At 42.9% G+C, this 17,038-nt stretch overlaps 1 protein-coding gene across 5 annotated transcripts in view; it reads left to right on the top strand.

Annotated features, from left to right (window-relative positions):
- Positions 1 to 17,038, top strand: part of IDE (insulin degrading enzyme) — a 44,364-nt gene that overhangs the window by 16,239 nt on the left and 11,087 nt on the right. For 4 of the 5 annotated variants that reach the window (XM_075257823.1, XM_075257819.1, XM_075257822.1 and 1 more), the window contains exons 6-15: positions 896 to 1,008; positions 1,315 to 1,477; positions 2,077 to 2,169; positions 2,601 to 2,692; positions 4,571 to 4,651; positions 6,342 to 6,445; positions 11,399 to 11,501; positions 12,090 to 12,212; positions 12,701 to 12,783; positions 14,574 to 14,718. In XM_075257823.1, coding sequence (XP_075113924.1) covers positions 896 to 1,008; positions 1,315 to 1,477; positions 2,077 to 2,169; positions 2,601 to 2,692; positions 4,571 to 4,651; positions 6,342 to 6,445; positions 11,399 to 11,501; positions 12,090 to 12,212; positions 12,701 to 12,783; positions 14,574 to 14,718 — 1,100 coding nt within the window. Of the gene's footprint in view, positions 1 to 895; positions 1,009 to 1,314; positions 1,478 to 2,076; positions 2,170 to 2,600; positions 2,693 to 4,570; positions 4,652 to 6,341; positions 6,446 to 11,398; positions 11,502 to 12,089; positions 12,213 to 12,700; positions 12,784 to 14,573; positions 14,719 to 15,094; positions 15,240 to 17,038 lie in introns of all 5 variants that reach the window. The other variant, XM_075257820.1, reaches the window with a different exon arrangement.

Raw genomic sequence — 17,038 nt, 5'->3', positions numbered from 1 at the left:
ACTGATTCCCAGTACTCTGAAGGGTCATAAACCATATTTTGTCTATATGAACTCTTCAAGGAAGGCAAAAGGCATTAATGGGAGCACCGCTGGATTGTGGAGCAGTCTGATGGTGACCACTTGGTTATGCCTACTGTCTATGTATTCTTATATGGTACTGCACTGTTCACCTTTCGGATGGTCGGCTCTGCCTCCTGTAGTGTTGTCAGTGACCAGTTGACTATTCACCCTCCTCCTGCGTTGCTTGAGTACTGACCATGTGCTTCACCAGCAGAAGTTCATGGTATTGATAGAGCAGCTGTAATGGTGACCATTTCTCCCGGCCATTCTCCTGTATAACAGCATTATTGCTTTCTCTCACTCCAAAAATATAAAACTTAGGAGAAAAGTCCTGTTGCTTCCATGTGAGCGAGTAACCTTCTGTATAGCTGAGCGTTAGTCCCTGCAGATGCTGGTGCTATGCCAACAGAAATGTGATCTGGACTAGTCATCCTTTTTATAGCGTGCTGTGTACCCTTGTATTAGTTGCTGGGATACCTTCAGTAAGATCTGAAACAAAGGGATTTTTTTTCCTGCTTCACTCGGTATATAACATGTACTTCCACATTCAGAAAACTTGACATGTCAGCAGTTTTAATCGGTGAAGGTCCCAGTCCCGCTCCATTTACTTACATGTGACTTATGGACCACCCTGGAAGTGAATGGAGCAGCGGTTGAGCATGCCCACTACTGCCGCATACACATGTAGGGGATTGCTGTCATTACTGGATGAGCTCATTGTACTACACAGGCTGAATCTGAAGATTTTGTAGTATGGGCACATACTATATGCTGGCTTCAAGAATATGTAGAAAACTAACCTAGCATCATCTTCTTTATACTATCACATCCTCAGAAACCCTCGACGAGTTGACAGATTTGCTGGTGAAACTGTTTGGCGAAGTAGAGAATAAAAATGTCCCAGTTCCTGAATTTCCTGAGAATCCCTTCCATATGCCATATCTGCAGGTAAGCGCTGGTCTTACTATTAGGCCTCATTCACACAGCTGTGTATGGTGTATAAGGAAAGCACCAAGTCATGTTCGGTGAGAAGTGATTCAGCTATACTTGCATTTGCTGACACCTATCTGAATAGAGTGAAATTTCCGATACGTTTCAGCAGTTTCTTCCTAGCAAATAAGAGCTATGTGTACACTGGACTTCTGGGCCCTGTCACAACTTCAACTGCTGTGACCCCTATAGTTACACCACTGTGAGGATATAGGTTTCTTCATGATGAAGACTATATGAATTTATTTCTTGTTTTTCTTTTAGAAAATGTGCAAAATAGTGCCTGTCAAGGACCTAAGGAATCTGTACGTCACATTCCCGATTCCTGACCTCCAGAAATATTATAAGTCTAATCCGGGTCATTATCTTGGGCACCTCATTGGACATGAAGGTCCTGGAAGTCTCCTCTCTGAGCTCAAGTCTAAAGGTAAGTTACACAGGCCCCAGCAAGGAAATCTCCAATGTACTACAAGATGGTAAAGAAGACTTCAGAAGTCCTTCTCTCAGAGCTTAAAGGGGTTATCCAGGATTAGACATAATGGCTGCTTTTGTCATCAAACACCACCACACCTGGTCACAGCTTGTACATGGGATTGCAGAGTAGCTCTATTAAAGGAAAACCTATTAGAACTGCAGTAATAGTTAATAAGTGCACCCATATCACTTTAGCAGTGTTTATAGTGATTTCTGGGCTCCTCTGGAAGTGCCTGGCATCTTCTGCATTTGTTTACTCGGTGTAGCTTCCTGCTGCAATGTATTCTGGTAGTTGTAGGCTCTCACACTATCTCATCATTACAGCACAGCCCGCATGTAAATGTAAATTTAGGCTCTTACAATATGGCATTGCAAAAACCAAAATATTTTTAAACTGGGGTTAAAAAAATGTAAAGTAAGCCTTATCCTGAAGGCCAAAATAGTATGTGCCTTTACAGGGTTAAGTCTAAGATTAATTAACGTGCTCTGGCTCCACCATCGGTCATTACACATGATCTGCCATTATTGACTTTGCCCTGTTTTCTTCCATAGGCTGGGTAAATACCCTGGTTGGCGGGCAGAAAGAGGGAGCCAAGGGATTCATGTTCTTCATCATTAATGTAGACCTGACTGAAGAAGGCCTATGTAAGTAATCACAAGATCTATGGAAGTGCATGTTCACACTGTGACTGAACATTTGCTAACCTCCTCAATGTGTATGGAAGAGACCGACCTTGTGCATTGTGAATGTCCTCTAATATGGTTTCCATTGAGTTCTTTGGGCAACTTTCAACCTGTTGCACACAACTCTAGTGGTTTTTACTGTCCGCCAAAAAAAAAAAAAAAAAAATGTCCACGTCATCCAAAGTCACTGATCGGCAAAAGGACTTATATGATCCCCTGCACTTGTCTGTGCTGCAGATGTATACAGCACGGATACAAGGCCTCAAAAGCTACAGACGAGACCTAGAGAAGTGAAGAGGTCCTTACTGTTATTAAAAACTATGGTCGTGCAGGAGGCCAAAGATGGCGCACACAGTTATTACCTATGTAATGGGTTCTCTGTTTGTTTTTAGTGCATGTGGATGATATCATTTACCACATGTTTCAGTACATCCAAAAACTCCGAGCAGAGGGTCCACAAGAATGGGTCTTCAAGGAAATAAAGGTGAGTGTCACTATAACCGTGAAATGGCAGATTTATCCTCTGTCCATAGGTGGAAATGTCAGATATCAGCCAATCGTATCGCAAATGTCTGCCAGATGATCAGCAGTGGGACAGAAATATCAGTGTTTGCTCACTTTCTATTGAACCACAGCCAACTTGCGCAGATCCACTTCTTCCCTTTTTTTGGGGGGGGGGGGGGGGGTGTAGGTGGGTCTGCTGCGGTGCGGGATGTCTGTTACCTGTAAGCTTCGCTTTAAGTGCGGGAGATAGATTCTGATGTGTAGTGATTCTTGCTTTCAGTTGAGAACTGTTGGCTATGGCGATGCTTCTATGCGGCATACGTACCTCTGGGGGTACCTGCAACTATCCCCGGGGGTTGCTGTGGGATTCTCTTCGGACGCTCAGAATAATTAGCAGTGGCCCAAGGGAGTTGAACAAGCCCAAAACAATGTTGCTTAAATGTCCTGCTCCCTGTGCTCCTCCAGCCTATAGAGACGACGTCAGGCGTCACGTACCATATGCGTCATTACACTACGTGACCACCCAACGTCTCATCGGAGGAGCACAGGGAGCAGCACCAGAGCCCAGGATAGATGAGTAATACTGTTTTTATGTATCTTTACCCCTCCTAAAGAGGCCTCCACGAATTACACTGAGGGTCCTAAGAGACCCTCAGAATATAATTCTAGTTTGTGTGTGGTGAACCCCAGAAAAAAACAATGACACCCGATATTGGAAGAAAATCCCTATGTATGTGAGATTTTATTAAGATAGGGGACATTATATATGGGGTTGAGTGCCACTTAGCGACATTACTGTATGGGTTGTTGTTTTACATGTGGAGGACATTGAGGGGGCCATTACATAATTGTGAATGAGCATTAGTAACATTTATAAGTGATCACTACTTTGGGGGTTCTGGATTGGGACATTTTCTCCCCCAGGGGTTCTTCACTTGAAAAGGTTGGTAACCACTGATCTGCAGGGCTAGAAATTATGCAATGATGACTTCTGCAGATTTTTTATTTTTTTTGGTTCATGGGGAAACTCATGGCAATGCTTCGGTGCTCCAAAAGGTCACTGAGGGCCGGATGCTTATGACTTACTGAAGCAAAGCATTCTGGGAGGGTCATTAAGGACTCTGTTCACATGACTGTGACCCATATTGTCCTCAGTGACCTCTTCTGTAAACCTGCTCCATCTGCCGCGCCTGCTGTGACTTCATTTTGCTGTTTGTGTTTTTTTTCCCTCCTCTGTGCTTTGTGCAATCCCACAGAATAAGTCAGCACTGGCGAACAAGAGATGACTGTGTAGATGCTAGTAGTAGTCTGTGACCGGGAACGCTCTGCAAGCACGGATACAGCTATATCTAGTACTGACACGTCCTATACATCGATCAAGATGTGTGTCAAGAGCCTGACACTTATTAAAGTACATGAGTATAAGATTGCAATACTTCTACAATATAAAATGGTGATCTATAACTTGGATCTTCCATTTTATTTTCCTTGGGGGCTTGACCTCGGAAATGCCACTGATCCTAAGAATGAATAGTGTTTTCCTTTATATCAGTGCCTCAGTCACCTCCTCTGCTGAATGGCTCTATTCATGTGAATGAGGCCAGCAAGAGGTCTCTACATGGATGTGTGGCCTGGATCGCCAGTGTGAAGGGTACCCAACAATGAATCCGTACTGCAGCCGTCCTAATTGTAGGATATGTATGGGTCCGGAGGTCATAAAGTGATCTACATCTATAGGATGTCTGAGGGACTTTCCTAAAATCTCAGTTAAATGGCACTATAATGATTTGTCGTCTTACACTTCTGCTATGAGGATGTGACGTGTCTTATCGTTTTTTTTTGTTTTTTTTTACTATAGGACTTGAATGCAGTTGCCTTTAGATTTAAAGATAAAGAGCGTCCACGTGGCTACACATCCAAAGTGGCCGGATTACTACAGGTAAGTTGCTGAGTGACCATATAGACATCCTTCATTGTAGGCTCTCCGGCAATAAGCTACACATGTAGTTTAGTTTCAAAGGTATTTACTAAACTCTACATCGAAAACACATCAAGCAATAAAATTAGCAGAAAACAGTACAAAATGTCCACACAGGGTAAGTCTAGAATAATGTAGTAGATACCATTCCAAAATCAGTATGCCAACCTGGAGAAATGATTGAAACTGTAGAACACACAAAAACCAACATTGACTACAAAGGGAATAGGGGAGGGGGAGTAAATAGTGCTACAATAGGAAGTGTGGGGGTGGGGGGTACTGCTAGGGAGAAGTGGGGGAGTGGGGGGTACTTCACGCTCAATCTCAATTCTCAGTTCTAGCTGGAGACCGTATCGCAGGCCCTGGAAGTTGGATCTGGTAATCCAGAATGTCCAAACTTTGTCAAAAAGAGGGCGAGTATCAGAACTGGTGGCTGACAGTCAAAGTGACAAGCCAAGAAGTCGTTGTGCTGATCTATGAATAGTTTCCCAGAAGCGATGGCCATGAGGGCAGGACCACCGGCTATGGAAAGTAATGCCTAAGACGTTACAGCCTCGAAAGCTTAGGGGTCAGACTGAAAGATAAAAACTATACAACCGATGGGGGCCTGTGATGGACCTTCAAGAAAGGCCCCGTAAGGGTGATCCGTCAGCTGCCCCTGCTAATGGATATGTAACAGTCAATCCACTGGGATGGGGTTAAAGTGGAGCCAAAATCTTGTTCCTAAAATAAAGCTTAGTTTCAGAGGGAGAGGCATTAACCTGTATACAAAAGATGGAGAACCCCCTATCAGCAGCTCTAAATGGACATGGCTTCTCAAAGCTAGCGGGGGAAATTTATGAATTGAACGTAGTAAGAGAATGTATAAAGTGAAAGACCTGTGTACTCCTAAAATAAACATTATTAAACGTATTTTCCAATATTCCTGGAAGCTTTTGCTTCATTTAAGCCATCAGTATGTGATAGTCGGGGGGCTGATTTCCCTCCCCCCCAGAATGAAGGGTACAAAGCACTTATAACAGTGACATATCCAGTTGTCCATCTGTGCTTGGTACCGCAGCGCTGTTCTGTTTAAGGATAATGTGTTTATCAATATTTCCGGGAAATCCTTCAAGGCTGAAGTCACACGTTGCAGAAAAGCTGTGTTGTTGTTGCAGATATTGAACCAAAGCTAGGATTGGCTTCACAAGGAATGGGACTGGCATAGGAAGCTCGAAGACTTCTACCCTCTGCATAATCCAATGCCAGCCTTGGCTCTGTCTCAGAAAAATCTGCAACAACAAATGCAGCCTTTCTGCAATAACTGCCTGCCTTTTTATTTTATTTTTTACTCCCGGTATACATGGTGTGTATGTGGTTTAATAAAGTCACTTCGCCTCTTATGTAATGCATGTGTTCTTCTTTCTTGCATATAATTTATGGGATTTTACTTGATTCTGGAAAATTCTACACATGGGTGCACCTGCAGATTCCTCAGGAGGGGTTACCCAGCTTTCCCAGATTCCTTAATGACAGATTGGTATTCCTACTCCCTTCTCCTGGGACACATGCAGACACAACCCAGACTAAACATCCAGCTTACAGTTCTCTCACATTCTACCACTTGGACATTGCTAGCTTATAATCCATATCATTTATGTTGTTTTTTCAGGATTACTGTATGAAAGAAGCGATATCAGCTGAGTTTTTGCTGGAAGAATTCCGGCCAGATTTAATAGACATGGTGCTGGATAAACTCAGGCCGGCCAATGTCAGGTAAGTTATAACATGTCACATTCTGCATTGAAATCCTTGCGTAAACCATCCGGGTAGTGTTGTGTCTCCAGTCGCTTATCATGATGACCTTATTCTCTATATACTGTATACGGCCTGTCTACAATACATAATCTTGGGGAAAGCACGGTACTAGAGGAAGACGCCTCTGACTATGACACATTCTAGGTTTAGGCAAGGAAAATTTGCAAAACCATATTTCCTAAAATATTAACCTTCCCTGGTGGTCAAATGGAGTGGAGGTCTGCAGTCTGCCAGTGGAGTACCCCTGCACAATGAAGAGGGCGCGTATCTCACACTCTTCTCTCCATGATAGAATGAAGGGCACAGCCATTACATGCAGCTTCACCTCTCCTGTATATTATTGACCTGACAGATGAGCGTGGCGCAGGAAGCGGAGGGGAGGTGCAGGGCCAGCTCTGTGTGATTGGGTAAAATGATCTATCAGGGGAGAGGGAACCTGGCTTGGCTGGACCCCCTAACTTGGACTATAAGATACAGGCACTTTTTGGCAAGGTACTTTCTTGCTAAAAAGTGCATCTGTAGTCTGAAAAATATGGTAACTGTTTTGTAGAAAAAGGTCAAGTTTGAGAAAACTGACATTGTGGATATAGTATAAATGTCTTAGGTAAGAAGACCCCTTTAAGATCCAGGAGACAAAGGGCATTCTCAATGCTAGCCAGGTGAGATGTAGAGTACTAATATAGTGGATGAGGTGGAAGAAAATATTCAGGGGGGTCAGAGTTTTGCTGTGTGTGTGTGTGTGTGTGTGTGTGTGTGTGTGTGTGTGTTTGTTTTTTCCGCAGCGAAACCGTTTTTTGTTTAACCGGACAAAAAGTCCTGCACGTGTGACTTTGTGCCTGGTTAAAAAAAAAATGTTTCGCCGCGGAGAAAAGCTGCATTTTCCAAATGTGGGGATGAGATAAATGAAATCTATGGTGTCTGAAGTGTATGGGGCTACAATGTGTATAGCAAGTGAGTAGTACCACAGTCCCGCCAGTGATCTGCAGGGGTCCCAGTTGTCAGACCCCTTACAGATCTAGTATCCTGTATAGTGGCTGTGCTTGGTATTGCAGATTATTCTAGTCTACCCAGCTGCAGCCAAAAGTGTGGCAGATATGCATTATAGTTAGTTTGGGGGGGGGGGGGGGGGGGAGAGTTTTCCTCTACAGACTTTCCGCCCCTATTATACCAATATGGAAAGCACCAGTAATAATTGACATGTTAAGATTTGCAAAAACGCAAGTGTTCTTGAAATTGCAGCAATTCCCTTGCAGATTTTTCCTGCGATGTGTGTATGGGATTAGCCGGATTCCCATCCACATTGCAGGTACTGTACTACGCGTGGTGAGACCTCTGCCTGATACGCTTTGCTCTGTGCTAATCCTTCTGCAGACATGACGTCTCCTCTACACTATATATACAGTATCTTCCCCTATACAATCTATCTCTGCACTTTTTAGTAGCGTAATGTATAAAGTTCCCCTTTGGCTATTGTGATATAATTTGCATTATCTTATTATTATTCCGATCCTACATGCAATGTATTATTCATTCACTGTATAATAAGGACATTGCAATTTGTGTTTGCTTTGCGTTTTGTTTTTTTTTGTCATTTAACAGAAGGGCCGTGTGGAGATTAAATGGGGATGTTCTACTCTACCAACCTTTCCTACTCTGTCTGCAGATTTGTGTTTAGTAAGCAGAGAGCACGAGCTGAAAAGGCAGTACTAAGTGCCCATATGCTCTGTTATTTCCATCCTGCACCATAAAATTGAGTTTTACGCGCTCCCCTCTGCTGCGAGCAAGCACAAGCTTGTTTACTATAGCAGAAAAGCAGCCCTAGAGACAGAAGGAACACCATTATCTGTAAAGTAATGTTGGATTGGATTCTGCCTGCCATCTGTAGTGGCACAGCCTGCATGCTGATGAGACGACTGCAGACGGTGCTGGGAAATGTCTCCTACTCACTTTCCATTTCCCATCTTCTCCGGTGCCCTTAACCTTGTTGCTTCTTGCAGTCTAATGTACTAGAGACTTGTAGCGGCCAAGGTTTCTGCTGATCCTGCACAAGTGGCTGCATAGTCTTCCTGCAGGCACAACTTCCGTCTGTCACATAGTTAAGGGGCACAATTGGAGGATCACGCTTGGTATAAATATACTGTCTGTGTGCAAACATGACAAATTATTCAGATTGGTAGCAGAACGGTTGTAAGAGTCCTGCGACGTTTTCAAGATCAGACCCTACAATCCATAGTCACATGTGAGGAGAACCTAAACCAAATACGTTATAGGAGTGGAAATGCAAAAATGATGGCGAGCTGGATCTGTTGCATAACTGGTACCTGCTGGACCATTGACGTATAATGGGGTCTTTCTAATTCCGTCATGATGTCCATTTTATTGTAGTGAGACCTCATGCACATGACTAAGTTTGCAGCGCAATACAGTCATATGACACACAGAGTGTTATCCAAGTGCGTTCCATGATAAATCCTATCTACACAGTTACATAGTAGATGAGGTTGGATGAAGACATTAGTCCATCAAGTCCAACCTATAACCCTACAATCCCCTACGGTGTTGTTCCAGGGGAAGGCAAAAAAAGCCATGAGGCTCCTGCCAATTGCCCTATCTATGGGAGCGTCTGATCTGTTATGATGACTCTGGGACCTGCTCTATCCTGCTGCATGTCAGCGGAACAGATCAGAAGCCGCCATAGACATGAATGCACTCGGATGTCACTCCAAGGGTCTGCTGCAAACTTGGCCCCACATCGGTTGCACACTCGGTACATGCGGACTAATAGAGCTGCCCTTTTTTTTTCCCAGTATCTGACCCTGAGGCTCTGGATGGAGTCTGCAAACAAGTGTGAACAGAGCGTTAAGTTTTCTAATCTATGGCAGAGCGCTGTGGTATTTCCACAGGGCAGTATCCTGTAGTGGCCCCATCCATAGCAGAACATGGATGGTTTTCGCTGTGTGTTTAACCCCTGCAGCTAGATCTGTGGTTTTTCAGATGTGCCAGAAATGTCATGCAGAATGCCTAGATGTCTCCAGATTTCCTGTTCTGTAGAGATCACTGCTCAGCAATCATCTTGTTATCACAGGCAGGATTATGGCGGAGGGTAAAATGTAACTCTAGCTCAGGATTCACCATTCACAATAGGTTATGAACACCTTTCCCGTCCTGTACAGAGACCTCTACAAAGGTCCGAGCATGCCCACAAGACTCTCTTGTAGAAGTCTGTCATCCAGGCTGTGTTTCTTGGTCTGAATATGGGTGAAAGGGACCTAAAAACAAAAAATTTTTGTAGTAGTCTCATTATCCTTTCAGGCAGGGATAGGCTTTAAAGCGACACCTTTTAATATAAAGGCGGGTGGTTGCAGATCACACCAGATCCACCATTGTACAATAAGTCCTGGGTCACTGCTACCTACCCCCTTTTATCCGCAGTGACTTCCAAAGAAGTTTTCAGCACTTGTTTCCTGAGTGGCTCTAGGGGTTGTTGGGCTGGTTCTCACCCAGGTCATGTGATTCGGAACAAGCACCCCTCCCTCCTCCCTGGGGGCATGGGGTTGTTGGTTCCAATCACATGGCGCAAGATCAAGAACTGCTTAGAACCCCAAAGTTTATCCGTAGTAGAGCAGATTTGTCATGGTTGGTTTTTTTACATGCTGCTGTAAAGCAAATCTCTGTACTGCTGTTCAGACAAGATGGCTGCCCCCATAATCCTTCGCAGAGAATTACAGAAAGTGGAATTAAAAATCTACAACTGGAAAACCATTAAAACCCAAGATAAAGAATGTTTTGGTTTATTAGAGAAAAGATGCCGGCAGTTTTATTAGTTTTCTTTATCGGTCGTTGTAAGTTCTGACATTCTGTGCTAAGAGAGGTTTTGCTATAAAACTGCCTGTGTGAATTGTGGCGTTTATTAAAATTAATGATGTGACCTTTTCTAGATCATAAGATTGTGTTGCGAATCTCATTAGCATCGGCCGCTTTTATGGCGGTTCATATTCCATTTTCTCCATGTGCGGGGAAGGCTTTGCCTTTGCGGAGAGAAGTTGGTTTTATTTTACTTTTAATAATGTTATGATGGTAAACTTTTTATTTCACGGTTATTTTTTTTATTTAGTTTTATTTCAGAATGTAATTTTTAGTATTGAAATTCAGTCCTAAATTGAATAACATTCAGCTCTACAATTCTAAATCTCCAATAGAGTTGTCCTCATCTGACCTGCCTGCGGTGTACACTGTGCATGCTCACTAGTGTACACCGCAATACAGGGAGCGAGGAGGAGGCGCAAAGTGTTACAGGGAAAGCAAATGGTGGCCACGTGCACCCTCTTTGCTCCCTGTGTACAGAAAGAAGACGTAGAATGGATAGAAAGAAAGCAGCTGGGAAGATTATTAGGGTACATGTAAATAATTGCAAAAATTGGGATACAAGGTATTTTGGAAAAATGTCACATTCTGAGATCAGTTGTCTGGAGAGCCATGTATGGAGACAGAAGCATACTGCTCTGTACACTGTGTGGTGGCTATGCCAGCTGCCATTGATATTGATGATCTATCCTAAGGCCTGATGTTACGGATTTTATATATAATATTATATTTATTATGTTTTGGGTTTTTTTGTATTTGAGCCGAACCTAGTAGTGACTACAGAAGGAATGGGAAATATCTAGGAAGCTCTTATACTTTTTCCTAATGTTCCACTCCTGGCTTTGACTCAAAAACGTAGCAAAACCTGCAATTAGGAAAAAAAACCCTGATTTTCTGCAACGTGGGGCCGTAGACTAAGTCTTGGAGAACCCCTTAGAAGCCATACGAGAAATCTCACTTTAGCTAACTTGCTGCTGCCATATGTATATGTGTATGTGGTGTGGAGATCTTGCGCCCAACATCACTTATATCTGTTTCATCCCACAGAGTGGCCGTGGTTTCCAAGTCTTTTGAGGGCCAAACTGACCAGACGGAAGAGTGGTACGGAACACAGTACAAGCAAGAAGACATCCCTAAGGAGCTTCTCCAGGTTTGGAGATTACAAATTCTTTTATTTTAAGATTTTTCACTGTAGAAATAAAGGTACAAAAATACAAGAATCAAACAAAAAGAGCGCGACGTAGCCAACCGGACATTGTCCTCGCCATGAAATAACAGGCTGATAATAAAGTAAAAGAGAAAATAAGTCGAGAGAATTTACTGAAGGGTCCGAATGGGCCAGAATAACACAAAATAGGTAAACAGGGAGACTGTCTGATACGGGTGGGGGGAGGCAGAGTAGGAGGCCCCCTAAGGGCAGGCAAAGGAGAGGGAGAAGAGAAGACTTTAAAAACAAAAAACAAACCTTCATTCCTCTTTAAGAACTGGACAGAAAATCAATGGTCTTGCGAGAATATATAATTGTATATACTGGCCTGTATATTGTGCTGTGTGGCCTGTATATTTTAGATGAGAAGTCTGATGTATTTTCCATATTTGCTGTTGCTCAATAACTATTACATGTGCAGTTTTGTTCTCCTGTAGATCTCTCTACATATCGTCCACTTTCTGCCTTGGCTTGTGTCTTTATCCCTATAGTAAGTCGCTCACTTATAATATTCTATTTTGTATCTTTTAGAGGTGGCAAAATGCTGATCTAAACGGAAAGTTTCACTTACCAATGAAGAATGAGTTTATTCCCACAAATTTTGAGATCCTTCCTCTAGAAAAGGATGCAGCCCCCTACCCTGCATTAGTAAAGGTAAGAATAAGGGGTCAGTCACTAAATGTAAAACGTCATGACCATTAGGTAACCAGACGCCGGTATGTTTGTGCAAGATCCTACATTTTCTTATGCCGCAGTTCTAATACTTGGATTAATCTTGTTAATAAAAATGTGTTCTAGTGGAACAGTCATCAGACAATGTTATTTTATATATTGTATATTAGTATACTATGTAAGGGCAGCATAGCATGGGGACGCCCTTCTATTAGTCAGAATGGTACACGTCATATTGTGCCACGTGGCTAGTCGGAGCATTAATAGAAGACACCAGACACTTACTTTAAGTCCGGTGTATTCACAAAGAGACTGCTCCGACCCCGCCAGTCTGATACTGATAACCTGTAGGCCATTGAGTCTTGGAAGTTTCTTGTCCAAACACCAGCATCTTGGGGAAGAGGTATGTTGTATTGTTTTGCATTGTGCCCTCCTGTTGGGTAAGTGGATTTTTGGTCTTGTCTTTATAGGACACAGCGATGAGCAAACTCTGGTTCAAGCAAGATGACAAATTCTTTCTGCCCAAAGCCTGCCTCAACTTTGAGTTCTTCAGGTAGGTATATCCCCTATATAAGTGGTTTTTACATCCCCTATAAAGCCCGCTGTCAGCATCTATATATGAATTACAAGAGACTGTGTTTCCCAAGCATGGATATTAAGCGCTTTGCTAATATTTATGTGGCAGACTGGAATCGCAAGGATCGCGATGTGCTGACACTGAGCACTATAATGTTCGTGTATTTTATTGCTTGAACTTCCATAAAACTGTCATAATACCCTGCGTCGGCCATAACTGTGGCTCATTTATCTTCCCTTTATGGCTAATGATAAATTCCACCACGTCTGAAATATTTGGCCATAACCCATTAAGCAGTTAATGCTGCAGTCGCTCCATTTCTGTCTCTGAGTGAAGGAGTGTAGCGCGGAGAGAAATGCACAAAGTTACTTAATGCGGAGAGAGACTTCACTTTAGAAGAGAGACCAGAAGCCATAGAAGTGCATTGTGGGTCACTTTTTTTTTTCCTTGAATGCATCAGCTTTTACATGCTTGGAAATGTGCAGAGTCTGCTGTGATCACAGGACTTGGCGTCCACTATAGAGACCATCTAGTTAAAGAGGTATTAGCCTCCTATATCCATTACCTATAGGTTTGTATATAGCTTGCAGCATACCTTATAGTATATTAGTTTTCCGCCACAGTCACTGTAGCAGCTCTGAATCCTCACAGGGGTCTTAGAGATTGTACTGAACCCCTCGGGCCCCATGTTTTGTCATACACAGCAGTTATTAGATGTTGGTTTTAGTTATAAAGTCTAGGAGATTACCAGGGATTATAAGCCTACACATTTCATTATAACTCTACTCCTAAGAACTATGGGCAGTGTGACGCTTCATAAAGGGATGAATTGAGGATTGCCGATGTAGATTCTTAGAACAATGCAGTGTATGATATCGCTACTGACTTGTGTTTGGTTTACTTTTGATTTAAACCTCCCCTCCCCCCTGTACTTTGCATGTTTCAGATGGTCACCCTCTTACCCTCATTGTTTTCTTACAGGGTTGTGAAAGAAAACTTAAAGGGGTATTCCAGGATATTATGAGAGGACTTGCCCCTTAGGATAGGCCATTAAAGGGGTTATGCCATGAAGAGTATTTACCCTCTATTCATAGGATAGAGACTATAGAGGATAAATACCTGATTGGTGCGGGTCTCCCCACTGAGACAACTACCCCCACCCTGGTGGTGGACGAGGTCTCCATTTATTTTAATAGGAGCACCAGAGATAGTCGAATATTTTGGCTGTCCCCAAACAATGTCCACCACCAGGTGCACCTACATTCTGCCTTGCTGTGGTCAGGCTTTATGCATACACCCCACATTCTTTCCTATGCATAGAGGATCAAGACTTTTAAAGGGATTACCCAGGGACTGTTATAACCACTTCCTCTGGGACTCTATTTTGGCACACATTGGGTTTTTAGGCTGGTTCCAGCTAGATGACGTCATTGGAACCAGCACCTGAGTTGATCCACCAAGGACTTGCGTGCCAGATGAGATCCTGCGACTTCGCATTGGAATCAGCGCTTTTAAACCGTCCTTGTCGCGTGCATGGGGCCTGAAGTTTTTGGTTAGCTTACATCACGCTTTGTTGCAGTGTTTTTTGCACAAATGTTTGTTCTTTTTGTTAACCCTCCGTTGTTCTGTTGTGTATAGTATTGTGTTCATGTTCTTCTCCTCCAGGTTAGGTGGAGGACTAATGGCAAGAGGTCCATGTAGTCGGAGTGCCTCTAGTTTAGACATATACCACAAGCCAGACTTTTAATCTCAATGTTCTCTTTCAGCCCATTTGCTTATGTGGATCCTTTGCATTGTAACATGGCCTATTTGTACCTTGAACTGCTTAAAGATTCCCTCAGCGAGTATGCATATGCAGCAGAACTAGCCGGCCTGAACTATGACCTCCAAAGTACCGTCTATGGGATGTATGTAAGTACCGGAAACCAAGGAGGACATCAGACCATCTCCTCCACATCCTCATAGTGGCGGGAAGACTCTCATTACTATTGCTCAAGCTTAGAGTTGTTACTTTTCTTTGTCATTTATGGGGAACCAACCTTTCCATTACCCATTTAATGGCTCAGAGCACAGAAATGTGATCGGTGTCATTGTACAGATCCCATCCCAAAGACAATGTGATTGTGACGCTGCATATTCATACTCTTTTTGCCAAGGGTCCTCCTCGCACGGTCATCTCATTGCTTGCACTATCAGATTTGCTGAATCTTTTTCCTTTTATTTTTTCTTTCTTTTTAGTTTGTTTTATTTTTTGTTCCCTTTTTTTTTCCATTGTTCTTTTTGTTAGTCGCTACCTTTATGCTGACCCCCTCCATTGCAACATGACATACCTGTTTCTAAGGTTATTGAAGGATGATTTAAAAGAGTATACATATGCAGCCCGCCTCGCAGGTGTCAACTATGGCATTGCATCAGGAATGAATGCAATTCTTGTAAGTAAATATGGCAAGGAAGCCGCAAGGCATGAAAGACACATATATATATATAACTGTGTGGGGTGCTTATTCTGGTGTGTATATATATGGACACAGGTTTCCCCTTATTGTGAAGGCTTTTACCATATGTGCAATAGCCAGTTTGTCATTGGTATATGAATGCAGTGTTAGGGATTGATAGCCAATAAAATGCATGGGTGCTGTGAAGATCACCATTTGCAGGTTGGGTAACGCTTTTGTCATACTAATTCAATTCTGAGTCTTTTTTTTGTGTATGAACCCCCATACGCTAGGGGTGTATCCCTAATTTAGGTACCAAATGGATACCATGGCAGATTCAACCACAGATCCTGTGCTGCACCCCACTACTCTCATTACGTCCATTCATCTGAGCCCAAGCAGAAAGTGGAAAGGAAGTTTAGGCAAAAGTCTACCTCCAATTCCTGTTTACTTTCTGAACCTTTAGGGGGTTAAACCTTTTTTTTTTTTAACATTGGGGCTCAGATCTTGTAAAGTAAGAATTCAGCCGAACATGGACAATAGATTTTTGTTATATTTTCTCATTACAGACACTTATTCCCTATTCAAATGTCAGATCGCTGGAGAGCCGACTGCTGGGACCCCCTGAGATCAGAATGGGGGCCGATATTCCTCCTGCATCGTTCATGAGGATAAAGTGCCAGTGCACCAGCCCGATCATGGCTCCATTCACTTCTATGGAATTGCAGTCCTGGACGCTCCATAGAAGTGAATAGAGCAACCGTTGGAGCTTTCAGGCCCCCATTCTCATTATTGTTTGGGGTCCCAGCAGTTATTCCCTATACGCAGGATAAGTGTCAGATTGCTGGGGGTCTAAGTGACTCCAAGGTTATTATGCCCAGTCACATTTGGTAGGCGGAGTGTACTATGCACAGTTACAAGGCCCCTAAAAGCAATAAGGTGGTCACAGAGCGCCCCCTTGCAGAGATTCTATGTAATCGGCTGTGACTTGTGGTGCCACAGTTCCCCGCAGTGCCACCTTGGGGTAAAATATAGCATTACAGCATTTCCACAGAAACGCATGGACTTGGTGAGTCCTCAAGGGCTGAGCCGTTCATGCTAATAGATGGCAACTATCGTGTTATGGTAACGTTGGTAATTTCATCCCAGGATTTTGTTACATGTTCATGACTTTCCCTAAAAAGGTTCATTATTAGAAATCCTTTCTGTGATGCAGGGTTGTCCCCTCTCTGGTGACCCATTTCTGAGGTTGCTACATGCAACAAAAAAAAAAATTGACGGGGTCATCTATCTCTCTCCTATGATGCTGTGTTGTGTATGTGACCCCTATGCATGTGGTCCTAACAGTTGCATGTGTGTTCCTCACAATGCATTAAGGTATCGTGCCTAAAGGGGTCGTCTAGGTACAGATCAATTTTAAGAGACCAAATGTTATTGTTTGTATAATAAAAAGTTGTACAACTTTCCTATATACTTTCTGTATCAATTCCTCGCTGTTTTCTAGATCTCTGCTTGCGGTCACTCCTTCTGCTTACAGCCAGTGGATAAAAATCAGACCATGGTCATGTGATCTACAGTCCATGGTCACATGATGGACACACAAGCGCACAGCTCATCACATGGCCATGAACTGATTATTATCCACTAGAAATAAGCAAAAGAACAGCAGAGATCAATAATCCAATGAGGAATTGATACAAAAAGTATATTGGAAAATTGTACAACAATTCATTCTACACTAAATAACATTTTGTCTCTTAATATTGATCTGAAACTGGATAATCCCTTTAACTCCA

This window comes from Leptodactylus fuscus, chromosome 10 (assembly GCF_031893055.1).
Source record: "Leptodactylus fuscus isolate aLepFus1 chromosome 10, aLepFus1.hap2, whole genome shotgun sequence".
Lineage (NCBI taxonomy): Eukaryota > Metazoa > Chordata > Amphibia > Anura > Leptodactylidae > Leptodactylus > Leptodactylus fuscus.
Note: the sequence above shows the minus strand (reverse complement) of the source record. Positions and strands in the feature narration are given on the sequence as shown.